The sequence below is a fragment of the Pimephales promelas genome, chromosome 3, assembly GCF_988280905.1.
Source record: "Pimephales promelas chromosome 3, fPimPro1.hap1.1, whole genome shotgun sequence".
NCBI classification, from domain to species: Eukaryota; Metazoa; Chordata; class Actinopteri; order Cypriniformes; family Leuciscidae; genus Pimephales; species Pimephales promelas.
The window spans coordinates 747920-764233 of NC_142771.1; the positions used below are offsets into that span (position 1 = coordinate 747920).

Sequence of the window (16314 nt, forward strand, 5' to 3'; positions counted from 1 at the left end):
TTCTGCTTCTGTCCGTCTTCCTCTTCATTAGATATAGTGACAGCTCTTCCTCTTCATTATATATAGTTACAGCTCCTCCTTTAATCATCACCAGCTCCTCCTGTGGTTATTGACTTCATCTTATCTGATGAGTTTACGTCTGTTGCTATAGTGACACTATGTCAGTCCATGAGAATAAAGTGTTGATCTCTGTGTGTGTGTGTGTGTGTGTGTGTGTGTGTGTGTGTGTGTGTGTGTGTGTTGCATTTTGAAGATTAACATCAGCTCAGTTTGGTGAAACAGAGAGTATTTGCACACACTTCACGAGTGTCTGTAAAGCAGATATTAAATGTCTTCAGGAAGAGTTTCTACACATGGATTATAATGTTCTACTTTAATCTCTCCAGCCCTGAGAAATAGATCAAGTCAAGTCATTTTATTTGCATAGCACATTTAATTGAACAAACAGTTGACCCAAAGTGCTTCACAGGTTAAAGTCCCTGTAAAGTCAATTCTACAAAAAAGTTTTAAACACATTATAAATGTTACATATGTATTTCTAAAACATATTACAAAGTCTGTGAACTGTGAAGTACTGAAATGTGGAGTTAGACCATTAAACAGTTTTTCACCATTGCAATTTTACGATTGTTTGGGCGGGGCTAAAACAGGGCTCGATGACGCACTGGAACCCATGAGCTCATGGACACGCCCCTATTTGATGACGCACTGGAGCCCATGAGCTACTGGACACGCCCCTATTTGATGATGCACAGAGTCTGATCTCTCCCCAACACACAATAACACTCCCCAAGCACATTCGCATTCACCGCTCAATCGCGAGTGACTGTCAGTACTATTAGTTACTACAGCTGATCCTACATGCATGGGCTACTACCTGGATGCGATCATGTACAAAACAGATCGGTATCTACATTTAAATTCCCTTAAAAACGATCACATCAAGAAGAGGTTTTTAGAGAGCCTAACGTTACCTTGATGAAGAGCTGAGGATCACCGCCAACACCCGCCTCTGTAGTGATCGTTTTACACTGGATCGTTTTATAAACTTTCCTCAGAGACAACTGGGATTCACTGATTATTCACTGATGATCCGCTGTTCCTGGTGAACGGGGCCGAAACGATGATCTCCTGCCTCAGCGTTCATCCTCCCGTCCTGAAAGCAGTATATCACCGTCGACAGCTCTCCCGCTAGTGGGCGTGGTTTCAGCGCAGCCAGTGGACACGCCCCCAGCGTTTGAGAGCAGAGATAACTGCTCATTTTTTCATGATTTTGATAGCTTATTTTATGTACTTGCCGGCTTTTTTCATCATTCAAATTTGGCTGGGTGGCTAATTACACATTTTTCTGTGGTGTGACAAACTCAGAACACATACTTAATTTTGACTTTACGGAGACTTTAAAACAGGAAAGGCAGAAACAATATGCCTTAACAAATACATAAAGTGAGTACAGGGCTCCTTAAATGCACTTAAATAAATAAATAAATAAAGCTAGAGGAAAATTAAAATTAAAAAGAATTAAAAGCAAGAGAGTAAAAGTGTGTTTTCAAATTTGTCTTAAAACTGGCAATTGTATTACAGGACTTAATATGAAGTAGGAGGGAGTTCCAGAGTTTAGGAGCTATTACAGAAAAAGCTCTGTCCCCTCTGGTTTTAAGACGTGTCTTGGGTTTAGCAAGTAGCTGTTGGGTTGTAGACCTGAGGGGTCTGACGAAAGAGTAAGACAGTAGCTCAGAGATATACAAGGGGGCTTGACCTTGTAGAGCTTTAAAAACAAAAAGTAAGATTTTAAAATCAATTCTGAATTTCACTGGTAGCCAGTGGAGCTCAGCTAAAACTGGGGTTATGTGCTCATACTTTTTAGTGCCTGTGAGGAGTCTTACAGCAGCATTCTGGACTAATTGAAGTCTATTTAAATTATGTTTGGTTAGACCTGTGTACAGAGAATTACAGTAGTCTAAGCGTGAGGAAACAAAAGCATGAATTACTGTTTCAAGATCTTTCTTTGATAAAAAAGGCTTTAGCTTAGCTACTGTTCTAAGCTGACAGAAACTACCTTTAACAACAGAGCTAACTTGTTTATTAAAATTAAGAGAACTATCAAAAATGACACCTAGATTTCTGACCATATTCTGTAAATTTGATGACCAAGGGCCAAGGGCATTACTCCAGGGTTTTGAAGTGGGAGATGATCCAAACAAAATCATCTAGGTTTTCTTAGTATTCAACTGAAGGAAATTTTCTGCCGTCCATGATTTAATGTCTTCCAAGCAGTTTAAAATAGTATCGATATCTGAAGTACAACTAGGGGAAATTGGTAAATAGAGTAATGTATCATCAGCATAGCAGTGGTAACTTAAGTTGTGCTTTTCAAGGATGGAGCCAAGGGGCAGCATGTATAAGGAGAATAACATGGGACCAAGAACTGATCCTTGAGGGACACCATATTTCATATCCACTGGAGGGGAAGAATTAGCACCTAGTTTAACAGAGAATGTTCTCCCTGTCAGGTATGATTTAAACCAGCGTAAGACAGGGCCCTGTACTCCGACACTATTGTCCAGGCGATCAGTAAGAATGCCATGATCAATAGTGTTGAAGGCAGCGCTAAGGTCAAGGAGGATGAGCAATGCACTTGATCCAGAGTCAATGGTTAGAAGAACGTCATTATAGACTTTAAGTAACGCGGAGCTTTGAAGCCAGATTGGGATTTATCCAGTATGTTAAAATTAGTCAAGAAAGAAGAGATCTGCTTGAAGACTGCTTTTTCCAGGATTTTAGAAATAAACAATAATTTAGAAATAGGTCTGTAATTTCCAGGATCATTAGAGTCAAGATTGTTTTTTTGTTTTTTCAATAGTGGTTGTACCACTGCGTGCTTAAAACCAGAAGAACAACACCAGTGTATAAGGGACAGTTAACTATAGCTAACACAATTGGGAAATGGACATCAAAGACCTCCTTAAAGAGACGAAAGGGAATCATATCAGATGGGCAGCAAGAAGGCTTACGGTGAGAAACAATCTCAGACAACTCAGGGGACGACAGAGGAGTGAAATGCTGGAGAAAGTTGGTAGGACTGGAAGATGTAGCTGAGATGCAACCCTGATCCAGACTCCTTTATTAACACTACAAACACCAAACGCCAGTCATTCTCCCTTTCCCTGACACAGGCTGAGCTGTCTAAAGCACTTCAGACAAGCTTTAAAGTCGGCATGAAACAGAAGTTGAGATTGTCATTTTTTTCCTTGTTGTGAACCGGCTTCTGAAATTAGAATAAAATGTAGGGCGGGGCTTGATTTCATCCTCCGGGAGTTGATTGGATCGTTGGAGGTTGGGCGTTGCAAACAAAATGGAGGCAGATTTGAATGCGATTCTCTGAGAGGCGTTGCACCGATAGCCACACCCTCATCAGATCTGGCCACACCCTTTCGTGTCACGTGACCGAAAGAGAAGACAGGTCGATTCGAGGGGGGAGGGAAGGGTAATGTATTTGATTAAAGATTACAACTGTTCAAGTGCACAGATAAATCATTTATAATAAACACTACAACATTACATATAAAAAGAAGATGCGTCAAATTTGATTTCATGAGGTCGTGTGTGTCATTCTGAAAGTTAGTATGGACTGTTGTGCAGACGAGGCCGTAAAAGCCTTTCTCCAAGATCAACAGTTAAAAGTTTTAAGCAGAGACGGTGAGACGAGTGTAAAGTGCTCTGGTGTTTCGTTACAGGGAAGATGGATGCTGCAGAACTATGGCGTTATTTTCCTGTCAAATGTCGAGACTCAGACACGCTGGTCTTGTAAGAATAGGTCTATTTTCTCTGGGCTCACTCACTCTGAGAATCCTGCACATAAAACATGTTCAGTGCAATCGCCAATCTCTCCTCTTCCACAGCTAACAATTTTAGGTTATAAGAACGTTTTCATAACGTTCCCATTAACGTTATTTCTGAATGTTCTAGGAACATTCAAAACATCCAGTTTTTTAGACGTTGTAATAACGTTATTTCTTAGTTATAAAAACGTTTTTAGAACATTCAATTCTCCTGTTATATAAAGGTTGCATTGTTGTAGTCCTTTTCTTTAAACGCAAATATCTTCCTCTGAACTCTGTCCATATAGCAAGGTTTATGTCCATTGTTGGCTTTGGCACGTTCAATTTTGATGTTATCAAAGTTTCGCTCTACATAGGCTACATGCAAAATAGTTTATTTTACAACATTTTAAATCACATGATTTTTAAACCTAAATTTGATAGATTAATAGCATGTCCTCACTGCAAGGATTTGTTTTTTAATGCGCGTATATAGAGCATTTTAAAGTAAAGCCATTTAATTTAGTCAGGTCATATTTGCTGTTAAGTGGAAGCAAACATTAGTCAAGTAGCCTAATTGTCTCTGTAAAATTAAAGGTACAGTACAAAAAGGTCTGTAAACATCTTAAAGCTACAATACCTAAGATTGTATGCCGCTAGAGGGCGCTACATTCAAAAAAAAAAACAACAACGGCTTTGCTTGATGACGACGTGGAGGAACGCGGAATGATGGGAACTGTTGTTTTCAACTCCACCGTGGATAAATCAGTCAGACGGGAATCGAAAATTAGTTGTCATGGATGAGGTAAAGTTTGATTTCTATAACTGTTGCGTTTATTGACTTGCTTGTTTTTCATTAAACCGAAATAACCGCAAGAAAAGTAAGGTTTAAAAGTAAATTAATTATTATCACAAATGTTAGCGGAGAGCCGGGACGGTTGAAACACTTTTCAGGTAAACGTCGAAGTATTCGCAGGGAATATGAACTTACGATTTTCACATCATATGCATAGACAACAAGACATTCTAACAATAATACTAATTGTTTTGCATGGTTTACTGACATGAAATTTCAATACAGAAGACGGTGTTACTCACCTGTCGAGTAAAACACATGCAAGACCGGTGTCTCTTTCTAGTTCGAGTTTTTCACGAAGTTCTCTCCATTTAGGAAATGCCTCACCGATGTAGAGCTGGTTTTATTTTTCTTGTCCTAAATTCTTCTTGGGTCGTTCGGTTGACCCGTTCGTTGACGTTTGCGTTTATGAGACTTGTCTTTGTAGACAGAACCAGGTGCAATCGCAAAAGAATAATTGTGCTCCATTCCATAACAAATGCGCGAAACAAGCTGACGTTTGTTGCTTGATAAACGCTAACGCACAACTACAACTACCGCATTTGTCCAGGACTACACGTAGTACGAGCGGAAACCGAGGTAAGCGGATATGACGCGATTGACTCGCGACTCCCAGCTCACCCCTGCTCATACGCCCCGTTTCCTTGGTTAAATCTCAATTTTCTCGCGATTTAAACATTGTTTGAAACATTTGGAATATTGTAAGTTATCATCTTAACTAAATATATAACACTGGCCTTGTGAATTTGGGATATTTTAATGCAAAAATCTTAGGTATTCCACCTTTAAAATTCCAGTACACATTCAAGGGAAAATGAAGAATATAAATCTTTTCAGATGTCCAAAAAAAGTGTTTAATGATATTTTGCCTGGTAAGAGTTCCCTCTTTAATGGCTATACTCAATTTGCTGTTCAGTGTCTGCAAGCTTGTTTTCGACTTGAGAAATAAAAAAAGGTAATGGCGACTTTTTATCTTTTTATCTCGGAATTGTTTAAAGTCACAATTGCAGGTTATAAATTCAGAAACGTGTGATATAAAGGTGCAAGAATTATGAGATATTGTATATCTCAATAGGTAAGGTATAAAAATATTATATAGGCTATCATATATAAAACTTATATGTACAATGCACAGCTGGAGAATGTCACATAACGGCACATTTACCTCAGGAAAGCCATCTAATGATCATAGAATGCTATTGGCTAGAAACATTTGCTATAGAGACGAGTCTTTTGGTAAATATGTGACAATATTACATATTTATTATATTTTTACTTGTATCATTAAAATATTACAACATTTTTATTTGAATAAAAATGCATTATATTTATATTTGAGTTTTTATTTTTAACCTTTAATAAAAATACCAGCTGACAGAACCTTCTGTAAGTTTACATTAGTTGAATTATATTTGTCTTGAGAAAATAACATTCATCCAATGTAATATTTATCCAAATTTATCAATATTGAAACAAGATCAGAATCAAATCACAGAACTGAAATAGTGAAATTTGTGTCAAGCAAATGATAAAAACAGTAGCATACCACGTAAACATTGTAAATATTGTCACTAAACTTCAGCCATGTTTAATGAATGATTGAGCCTCAGAAACTGCTGTCTAATAAGTGGAAACTGGTTCAAGATGTCCAAATCTTTCCTCTGATCTCCTAGGAAGTGCAATGTCTCCAGTTCAGCTTTCCAGTGTGTAGACTTGCCAGAGACCTCAACATCTTCAGTAAAGACAGAAAAGTCTTCCACTTCCCCATCAGCAGGACAGGAGTTGAACTCGACTGGCTTTCAGTGACAAGCCCAAGCTCTGCTGCTGATGATTTCTTCTTCTGACAATAGCAGAGTCGATTCTGGAGAACTGTAACCCAGTTCGGCGTCTCTGCACTTTTTGGTCTCCCTGATGCTTTCCTCAAGGAAGAGCCCATTTACCCACTGTGGCATTGTTGAGACGAGAGAGACTGTGACTGTCTGTCTTGGCATCTGTGGTGCCACTAAATGTAAGATAATTGCCGTTATTATTGAAAATGGCGGAAACCGGAGACACGGCTGTAACGCTAGGAGATAAACACAGACACACGCATGCGTATCTCTATTGATTCATTCATGTTTATTTATTAATGGTAATATCACAAGCAAATAAATCGCTTTTTCCTTGCCAAAAATCAACATCTGTCATTGTTCACGGGGTTGTGTGTGTGTGTGTTTTATGAGGTAAAATATATTAGGTAAATAAATGTTATTTGAGAAAAAGGCGTGATCCGCGAGCAGCAGACCGACACCTCCTCTTGATTGTCGGCTCGGACAACGTAAAAACGCAGATGAAAAAAACTAAAACCAGCGCGACGTTGGTGCAGTCACTGGAATGGGCTCTGTAAATGTTCGCACTGTTATGACAGCGTATGTCACGCGACAACAACATGGCGCATGTAGTACGTCCGGACTGCTTCATACTAACCATCAGGGCCGGCTTTGCCGACAGGCGACACAGGCGGCCGCCTGGGGCGCCATCTGCTGGACGGGGCGCAAATTGCAGAATTGAAAAAAAAAAGTTAATTAAATGTATGTATCGTATGATGAAAGCTGCACACACGCTGTACACTTTTACTGTGCATTGTCCACACACTGCTTGTTTTTGTACATTTCTTTTAGAAGATTATACAATCCTAAAAAAACGACTGAGTCACTCTGACAGGCAGCTGTCAAGCTCACGCGCGTTGCTCAGCAACCGGGAGTGGCGCGAAAACATTCTCACAGCTGGGTTTAGCGCTTTAGTTTCCTCGGTGTGTTCCACGCGGTTCCGTGCCGTCGGCTCAAAATAGTCCTCGTCGTCGTTTGTTTCGCTGCTTTGTTTACGTTATGTGTAACGTTATCTGCGGCGGCAGCGTCGGTTTCCTTTTTGAATGACGAATATAGACTAATATATCTGCAGAAATAGAAAGTTGGCTCATTGCACGCAGACGCAGAACGCACATTCTAGCTGACAGTCGCCTGTTCTCACTTCTGGGCTTTGGGGTATATATGACCCCAACAATTTATTGAGTAATTGTACAAAAAATATAAATTTTTAATCATACAAATATTATATATTTTTTGTTTACTTCTCATCTATTCATTAATGCTGTGTTTTTGGAGATATACATTTTTATCCATTTACCACACAATTCCTCAGCTACACCATTGGCTTGCATATGAAATATTATTTTTTATGATACATTGCATTTATGCTCTAGTGCTAGGCCTTCATTTCTGTGTAAAAATGTTCAGATTTATGCCGGATTTATGTATATATATATATATATATATATATATGGGGGGGGGGGCACTCTCGCCTTGGGCACCAAATAACCTAGAGCCGGCCCTGCTAACCATATTCATATTTCATAGAACCTACGTTTTTAACGGTCGTGAAGTACGTTCTTATTTAAATATAGTACCTACTCATATAGTACACGATTTCGGACGCAGCCACAGATTGCTGTAAACCAATCACACGTTCCAACTAAAAACCAAAACTGAACTCAGGCCTCGACCCAAAATGGGCCGATGTAATCATCATGAGCTTTGGATACTCTGATGTACTGTATTTCCAATCCATACTGGCAGCCAGAGGGCGCCCTGTGCACATTTAGTCCATATATGGAACACATGAAGAAGAAGAGCCGCATCATGTGACCTTCCAGGAACTGCCAGACATAAACAATTTAAGAGATCGCAATATTCTGTGGAGAGAAAAGGCACAAGAGAAGTGTGAGATGTTTTCCCACATAATACAATACTTGTACTTTCAGTTCTTGAGTATTAAAAAAATAATAAAATAAAAAAACTACTTGCAATGGTTAAGTACAAATTTTTTTTGAATACTTTAGTACTCCCACTTAAGTGCGGTGCTTAAAGAGCGCTTCAACTTCTACTCAAGTCACTTTTTGCTAGAGCACTTTTACTCAAGTCTGTGTCTCTAGTACTTTATACGTCTCTGTCAGTATCTAACCACACTATTTCATTTAAAGATCGTAAAAAACACACGCGTAACACTTGCTGCAATATTTATTTGACGTATTTACTAAATGTAACTAAAATGTAAACATTTATTAGATTTACTAGATATATAGATCGTCATACCTGACTCGGAACATTCGACAACCAATCAGAATCAAGCATTGGTATGAAATGTACTTACCTCGTCAGTTCAAAGTTTGAAAATTTGAGCTTCGTCTAATCTGACTCCACTTTTCACCAGTTTGGAAAGACCATCTGTCAAGTAGGGATGAAAAAAAAAACATTTTTTTTTAAATTGCAACTGAAAATTTTAAACAGATGCATTTACAGAAATTAAAAGCAGAAAACATACTGATGAAGCTTTACACGTTTTAGATGTGTGCGCGTGTTGAGATTCATAATAAGAAACAGTTACCGTTCACTTCCTCTAGAGAGTCAATCACACTGCTGCCTGGGCTTTTAGCAGATTTACCTGTGTGGAGAAACAGTGAAATGTCATTTACAGCGAAATTCATTCGGTTCATTTACAGTGCTGCGGTGGAAGTTTACTCAAAATGTGCCTGGTAAATAACAAAGCAAATACTTGAGAAATTTAGTAGTTTGATTTGACATTTAGTGATATAAAGTCAGAATTGTGAGATATGAACTATTGAGGTGAACTGAGGGGGAAAAAGTCTAATAACTTTGGCCTGATAACTTGCAATTGCAAGTTTATATCTCACAATTCTGAGAAAAGATGTCAGAATTTCGAAATATAAACTCGCAATTATGTGTTATAAAGTCAGAATTCTCTTTTTTCTCACAATTGCGACTTTATTTCTCAGATTTGCATCTTTATATCATAAAAAGTCACAATTATTATTATTATATTATTATTTTTTTTTTTATTCAGTGGCGGAAACAAGCTCACAGAGGTTTTGGTTTGTGCAAATGAAAGCTAAACAGAATGACGGATAAAGTCATTGTTGGATTTTGTTTGCACTCCAAATTGTTTGTAATGTAAAAATAATATCTTTACTTTTAATTATTTAAAATGTTATTGAAATCAAGTATGCATCTTATATTTGTCTAAGCTTAAAAAGAACCCAAATAATTATTCCTTTACAACACAAAAACAAGAATGTGTGGATCATCATTGATCAGTCAACACTCACCCAACATATCATTCTTATATAAGATGTAAGCCACTAAAGCATTTAATAACAGCATTAGCACAACTCCAATCACTACTCCAATCAAAAGTGCTTGAATCTGTGGCGAGCAGTCACCGTTTATTCCATCTAATCACATGCAAAAAGATAAAAAAAATAGAACTGATTAATTAAGGATATTATGAACAAAAAGGGGTGATTTTATAACCTTTCAAAAGCCTATCAGGTGATATTTCGGTCGTTCTGTGTGACTGCTTTAATTACCCAATTCAACGATAATATTTCTTTCGAGAGTTCTGTGGGACACAAGACAATCATAATCTGCTCCTTCCTCCTTCTTGATCTCCACACTCTTCCTCAGCTGATAGGATCCATCATGGTTTGGTCTGATTCCAGCAGAAATCATCTTATTTTTTGGCAAAGACTTGAGGTTTTTCCTAATGACCATCATCACGTCTTTGGGGTAGAAGCCGGTGGCCAGACAGGTCAGTTTCAGCTTGGATTTGTCGCTGATAGACGTCTTTGCAAACATAAGAACATCTGGAGGAGCTGAAAACACAGAAATCAGTTCATCAATCTGTTGATACAAACAAATACAAACACATTCACTCACAGCCGTTTCTGAGCTCCTCGTCTCCATATTCTCTGAATTTGTTGAGCCAGTCCACACACTCTTTCTCCAGGTAGCCTTTAGTGTATTGGTTTCGGTTCAGCATATTGTCCCATTTTCTCTTGGTTAGTAGAGCTGCGTCAACTGGGGCGACCCATTGAGCCTCTTTATCATCAAAAGACAAGAAGTTTTCTCCATCATAACTCAGCTCGTAAATGCCTTTGGAAAACTTCACTTCACTTCCCTGCTGCTCAACTTCACAACCAGTTCTCCACTGAAGAACATGAAGATCTGAAACACGAAGAATCAAAATGTTTGTAAGATGTGCACAATAATTAAACTAGAAGTGGTAGTCTAGATGGGATGTACCCAAAAAGTGAAAGTGAGGAGCATTTATGGGTACAAGTTGGGAACCGGCCTATCTCACATACTGTATTTCAAGGGTGCTGAGTCCAAAAAAAATGGTTCCCAAGCGAAATTTTGAGTTTTTTACTTTCTAATTTGCATATCAAAATGGTCACCAAATTGCATATCTTGCTCAGTCGTTGGACCATTTTCTCCAAGTTTTTTTTGTAAGTATAGGCAATCAAGATGAGGAAATTACGTTTCTAGATCTATAGTCAAGGGTCAGAGCAAAGAAATATTGGTGGCTTACTGCCTTTTTTATGTATATATAATTGTAAAATACATTTTAATAAAAAAAATATGGCGAAAATCTATTTTTTAAGGGTATGGACTGTATATTTAGATTTTCTAGGAAATTTAAGCATATATCCTAAAAATTCCTCTAAACAATTTTTGTCATCTTTTGTGTAAACAAAATGAAAAATTAACTTTGCACTCGGCTTTATCATATGTCCAGATCTATCTACCGAAAATATATGCAAAATTGTGCATATTTATTGAGATAATGCATAATTTGCATAATTAAACATACAAATTTCAAAAACTTATAATACATTTTTTTATATACTTGTGTAAGTAATCAACTGAGGAAGTTGCATGGTGATATCTATTATTCAAAACTTTTACCCTATTCACCTAGTGTCTCACCTTGAAAGTTGGTATTTTGCAAATATATATACATAAAAAAGGCAGTAAGCCTCCAATATTTCTTTGCTCTGACCCTTGACTATCGATCTAGAAACGTAATTTCCTCATCTTGATTGCCTATACTTACAAAAAAACTAGGAGAAAATGGTCCAACGACTGAGCAAGATACGCAATTTGGCGACCATTTTGATATGCAAATTAGAAGGTAAAAAACTCAAAATTTCGCTTGGGAACCATTTTTTTGGGACTCAGCACCATTGAAATATGTAAGATAGGCCGGTTCCCAACTTGTACCCATAAATGCTCCTCACTTCTTATAGACGGCCATTTTTCTGAAATCCGTCTAGTCTATAGACGTATAGATATTAAAGGTGCCATATGGGATAATTGAGGTAAAAATATAAAAAAAATGAGCTTCACAAATCAAAAGAATGAGAAGAAATAAGTGCAATGATGTCATTAAAAAAATGACAAGTTATAGTGCTGCCGAGATAGTAACCTGAATTAGCATGCTAAATTATTAGCCCCGGCCCGGCAGGTGTCGTAATACCAGTTTCGGCCATGGGAGGCGGTATGTGGGCAGGCAACATAATCGCGCGGCTTGTGTGTACTTGAACCTGATGTCAGTCGTGTGGAAATACAGCCCGCTACTACATTTCAGTTCAGGGATGAGTTAAAAAAAATGATTGGTCGATATTATGCATGAGGAATACATTTTGGTAAGTTGTAACATACTGTATCTTTCAACAGTGTTTGTGTTCTTTTACCATGATCGGTTCACGTGCGTTAGGGATCTGTCGTCTAACATTTACAAGCGCCAAAACTGCATTTATTGTTTGAATTGCGTAATAAAATGAACAGAATCTGAGAGCTGAGATCGGTCTCCGTGTCCTTTTCTGTGCATGACAAAATTGATGTGTGGCGTGAGAGTGTGTGAAAAGTGTTGTGAGATTTAGCAGCTCTGAAAGGCGCTAGCTTGGTCCACATCAGGGAATGCTGTCTGTCAAATTAATTCAAACTAATGATGAAATATGAACAAAACGAATACCATAAACTAAAAATGCCTGGGCTTTAATTTTCCCATATCGTCGAAATGCACCGGCTTGTCTATGAGACGGCCTTTATAATTTAGTATTGAGATGTTGTTCATTTAGTCTCTAATCTCTGAAAATCTCCAAATGATCCACGTGAAACTGCGGTCTTCCAACCTTTTACTATCGTGTCAAATGATTTGATTAATATGCACGAGGGAGACAACCGCGCTCGCCCGTGTTGAGAGTGCGTGTGTATTTCTGGAGGTATACTGCCCCCATCTGTTATGGAATATGGTGTATGATTTGATTTTTTATCCCAGAGGGCACCTTTAAAACGACATGAATGTTGCTCACCTGAATCATTGTGTCTCATGCGGTCCATCAGAATCTTGATATTGAAATGAAACCACTGTTCTTTGCTCTTTCTGGACTGAGTGCCTTTTTCCCAGTAATCCTCCGGCATTTTCTCCTTCATCCAGGGCTGTGTGGGAATCTTTCTCTTTTCTTTACTATTGTAATAGTCGATCTGTCTGCCGTCTAGCAGACCCATAGCAGTGAATTCATAGATGCCCGGCAGACCCACAGGTTTGGACAAACCAGTGTAAATGAAATATAGAGAGTGTTTCTCTGCAATGAAGAGGAATAACATAGCATGAAATAACAGTGCACTGAAGTGTAAATGTTCTACACGTAGAAGTAAAAGAAGTAAAAACATCAAACAATCTTTAGTAACAGAAAGGTACAAATAAAAATATATTAAAATAAACTATAAAGCAGGCCTGTAATACTCTGAGGAACACATCGTGAAAATCCTAAATCTGAAATCAATCCAAAAACGATTCTCAGTAAAATTAGATTAAGAATGTCCTACATTAACAAAACTCAAATATTTTAGTTATAAATATGTACATATTCTTATATTTCATTTACGTTATAATCAAATTTTAGTTCTGTCATTACAAAGTTTGAGCAGGAAAGGTGAACCTTTTACTTTCACTTTCATTCTCTGGAAAAACACAGCAAAAGTTAATGATTACCTGCTTGAAGTGAAGCCGAAGTGCCAAAAAAGATAAAAAACACAAAGCAAAGCAATCTTCGCGAAACCCGTGGCCACAGGCGAAAATCCATGTTTGATTTTAACGTTTACATCGTTCCCATCGTCAAAGTTTAAAGCCTTGTTTATACTCGACGCGTCCGCACGAGCGCGAAGGGCGCGCTGTGAAATGACGTCAGTCGCTTGATTTAGTCCTCAGTTGTAGGAGCGTCTGCTAAATGACTAAATGTAAATGTAAATGTTTGTGTTGTGGATATGGTTCAACAAACTGTACAATACAGACATATTGACACATAATCCACAACACAAACACAACACAAAGTCTAAATCCGTATATGTGTTTGGCCGGAAGCTAGTTATTTTACTTTATAAAGTTTTAAATGTGTTTTCTTACACACACTTCGCTGCTTCAGAAGGCCTTTATTAAAGCCCCAGAGCAGTGTGTGCACTTTTACCATCAATAGATGCACTAAGACAGAAACAGCATTTCACTGCCATCATAAAGTGCATTTTTAATATAACTCTGATTGTGTTCGACTGAAAGATGAATGCCATACACACTCTATCCCTTTCGTATTACTGGCTTTACATGAGCGCCACCTAATGTCAGAGAGCTTGTGTTGTTGTTTTGGACACATTAGACATTCCTGTTGGTTGAACACGAGTTAATAGATATCGATCAACAAAGTGTCCTGTGCTCAGCACACACCGGCTATACAGATTTGACCATGTGGCTAATTTACACAGAAGAGACTTTGTTGCTCAGCACATGAAAATAAACTACTTACCGTGACCTCAGACTGTGTTTAAAGTGGACCGCGTAATACACATGTTGGCGATGTCACACTCCTGACAATATGAGTGTGTAAATCATGCTAGAGTTGATCTTTATTGACACTATACCACAGTGAAGTGTCTTTACATGTGTGTTAAACATGTCTGAGAAGGGCAACACACATCTGCTCTGAACACACGAGAGCATTACTGATAGTTTCACTTCCTTATTTGAGCAGTTTCCTGCATGCGGTTCTAGAAATAAAACTGGGCTGCAGAGCACATTACTAGAGCTGCAGATTTGCTCTAGATTCGACTCAACCTGAGCTGACGAGGCTTTAGCCATCTTCAAGAAACGGCTGAAACACACATATTTCATCAACACTTGAGCCTTTAATACTCACACTTACTCTTCTATATTACCATACATTACGAGCTCATGAAGGGGAACATCTCAGGAAAGGAGACATATTAAACACAACTGCAGAGGTTTATTAAGAATATTAGTAGCAATCATTCAACATGAAAAACAGATGAGGAATCAATAATACAATAATCCTCAGATCATCTCCATCACACAGAACAGAGAGACGATTATACAGTCTGAGTCTGTCCATTACTGTATTTAATATTATATTTACAGCAGTTTACAGATGAAGCTCAAGAACATGACTGTAGGCAAATATCCATAGAAATGAAAATAAATCCTAATAAAAGTATTATTGAGATAAAAAAGTGTTTGCTATTGTAAATATTGCTGCAGATTGTGAACTCATCAGTGTTTTACTGTAATATTGTGGGCATCTCTATTTCCTCCGGGGGCTTCGAGTCCTTCCTCCCTGCAAAATAAAAGCATTGCCTGACCTCTGGTGTGTGTTTATCATGATTGCAGATGTTCAGATCAGACGAGTGTGAATCTTCAGAGTGTGTGCGGCTCAAACTCACCAGCTCTTCTTGCACAGATGATCTGAAGAAGAATCACAGTAGGAGCAGCAAACACTGCCATCTCAACAATACTCACAATCACTGCAGGAAACATGAGAGGAAGAAGAAGAGAAACTGGACATGACTGAAGTCAAGGGTCTTCATCTATCAACAGTTATTGATGAAGCATTTTGCAATTGTGGCTTTATTTGAGAAATTGCTAAAATGCAATGAACAACGTAGTATGCAACAATAAGATGCATATTATTTGTAAACACAAACATGTATACAACCCAGTCTATCTTTAACTTGTGCAAACTGCAAAGTGGCAAAGTTGCAAACATTCTGAAACAAAATAATAAAATAAATATCTAATACTGAGGTGCATTGAACAAAGAATGCATACTTCAATATAAAGTATGAAACAAACATGACATTTGGAGTGTGTTGAACATAAAAATGAATAAGACAATCCCTGAATAAACCCTTTGGTCTTGGTTAGTTTGGTATTTTACACTTAAAGCCCTGTTTTAAGATCGTTTCTGATGAAATAGAACGGAATGGTTAAGATTGAAATTTGGACAAATGCTGTTGTCCCGAGAATTTTCGGTTTGTGTGTTAGCACCCACACAATCATTCATAAAACGCATTAAACATTCGTTTACAAAGACGTGAAACTCACCGAGTGGTCAGGGATGTTCACTGATATGCTCACACAAACATCGCTGCAAAATATGCTTTCCAACAGGTTTTATCCTAGTTTTTGTCCGACTCTATTGACTTGACTTGGTACAAAAACTACCATTAAACCCTGTGTTGTTGTTGTGTGGAATCTGGTGCGAGCAACGGCCGGTGCTGGGCGCACGCGATAGGAAACGGCAGCATTGCTGATACTTATTTTTAGCTCCATACAGACCGATTTCACGCAAAACAGGCATAAATTACATGCGTTGTGAACGTCAAACTTATAATCATTCTCGTTCCGTCTCGTCAACGAAAACTCAAAAACGTCTCGTCATGTTTTAGTCAC

The 16314-nt window shown here is 38.0% G+C and overlaps 1 protein-coding gene and 1 long non-coding RNA gene across 2 annotated transcripts; both read right to left on the reverse strand.

The window, feature by feature from the left end:
- Nucleotides 1–6778: 6778 nt before the first annotated feature.
- LOC148981812 (major histocompatibility complex class I-related protein 1-like) lies at nucleotides 6779–13745 on the reverse strand. Its single transcript, XM_089128100.1, has 8 exons — nucleotides 13570–13745; nucleotides 12887–13159; nucleotides 10449–10736; nucleotides 10100–10384; nucleotides 9839–9964; nucleotides 9100–9156; nucleotides 8866–8939; nucleotides 6779–8407 (listed from the first exon to the last, which is right to left on the reverse strand). Exons 1-7 carry the CDS (start codon nucleotides 13658–13660, stop codon nucleotides 8875–8877), a joined length of 1185 nt encoding a protein of 394 aa, XP_088984226.1. The 5' UTR covers nucleotides 13661–13745; the 3' UTR covers nucleotides 6779–8407; nucleotides 8866–8874.
- A 1086-nt stretch (nucleotides 13746–14831) lies between these two features.
- LOC148981813 (uncharacterized) lies at nucleotides 14832–15470 on the reverse strand. The gene is made up of 2 exons (XR_016155317.1): nucleotides 15306–15470; nucleotides 14832–15199 (listed from the first exon to the last, which is right to left on the reverse strand). It is a non-coding gene; the product is annotated as an uncharacterized LOC148981813 (long non-coding RNA).
- Nucleotides 15471–16314: the final 844 nt, after the last annotated feature.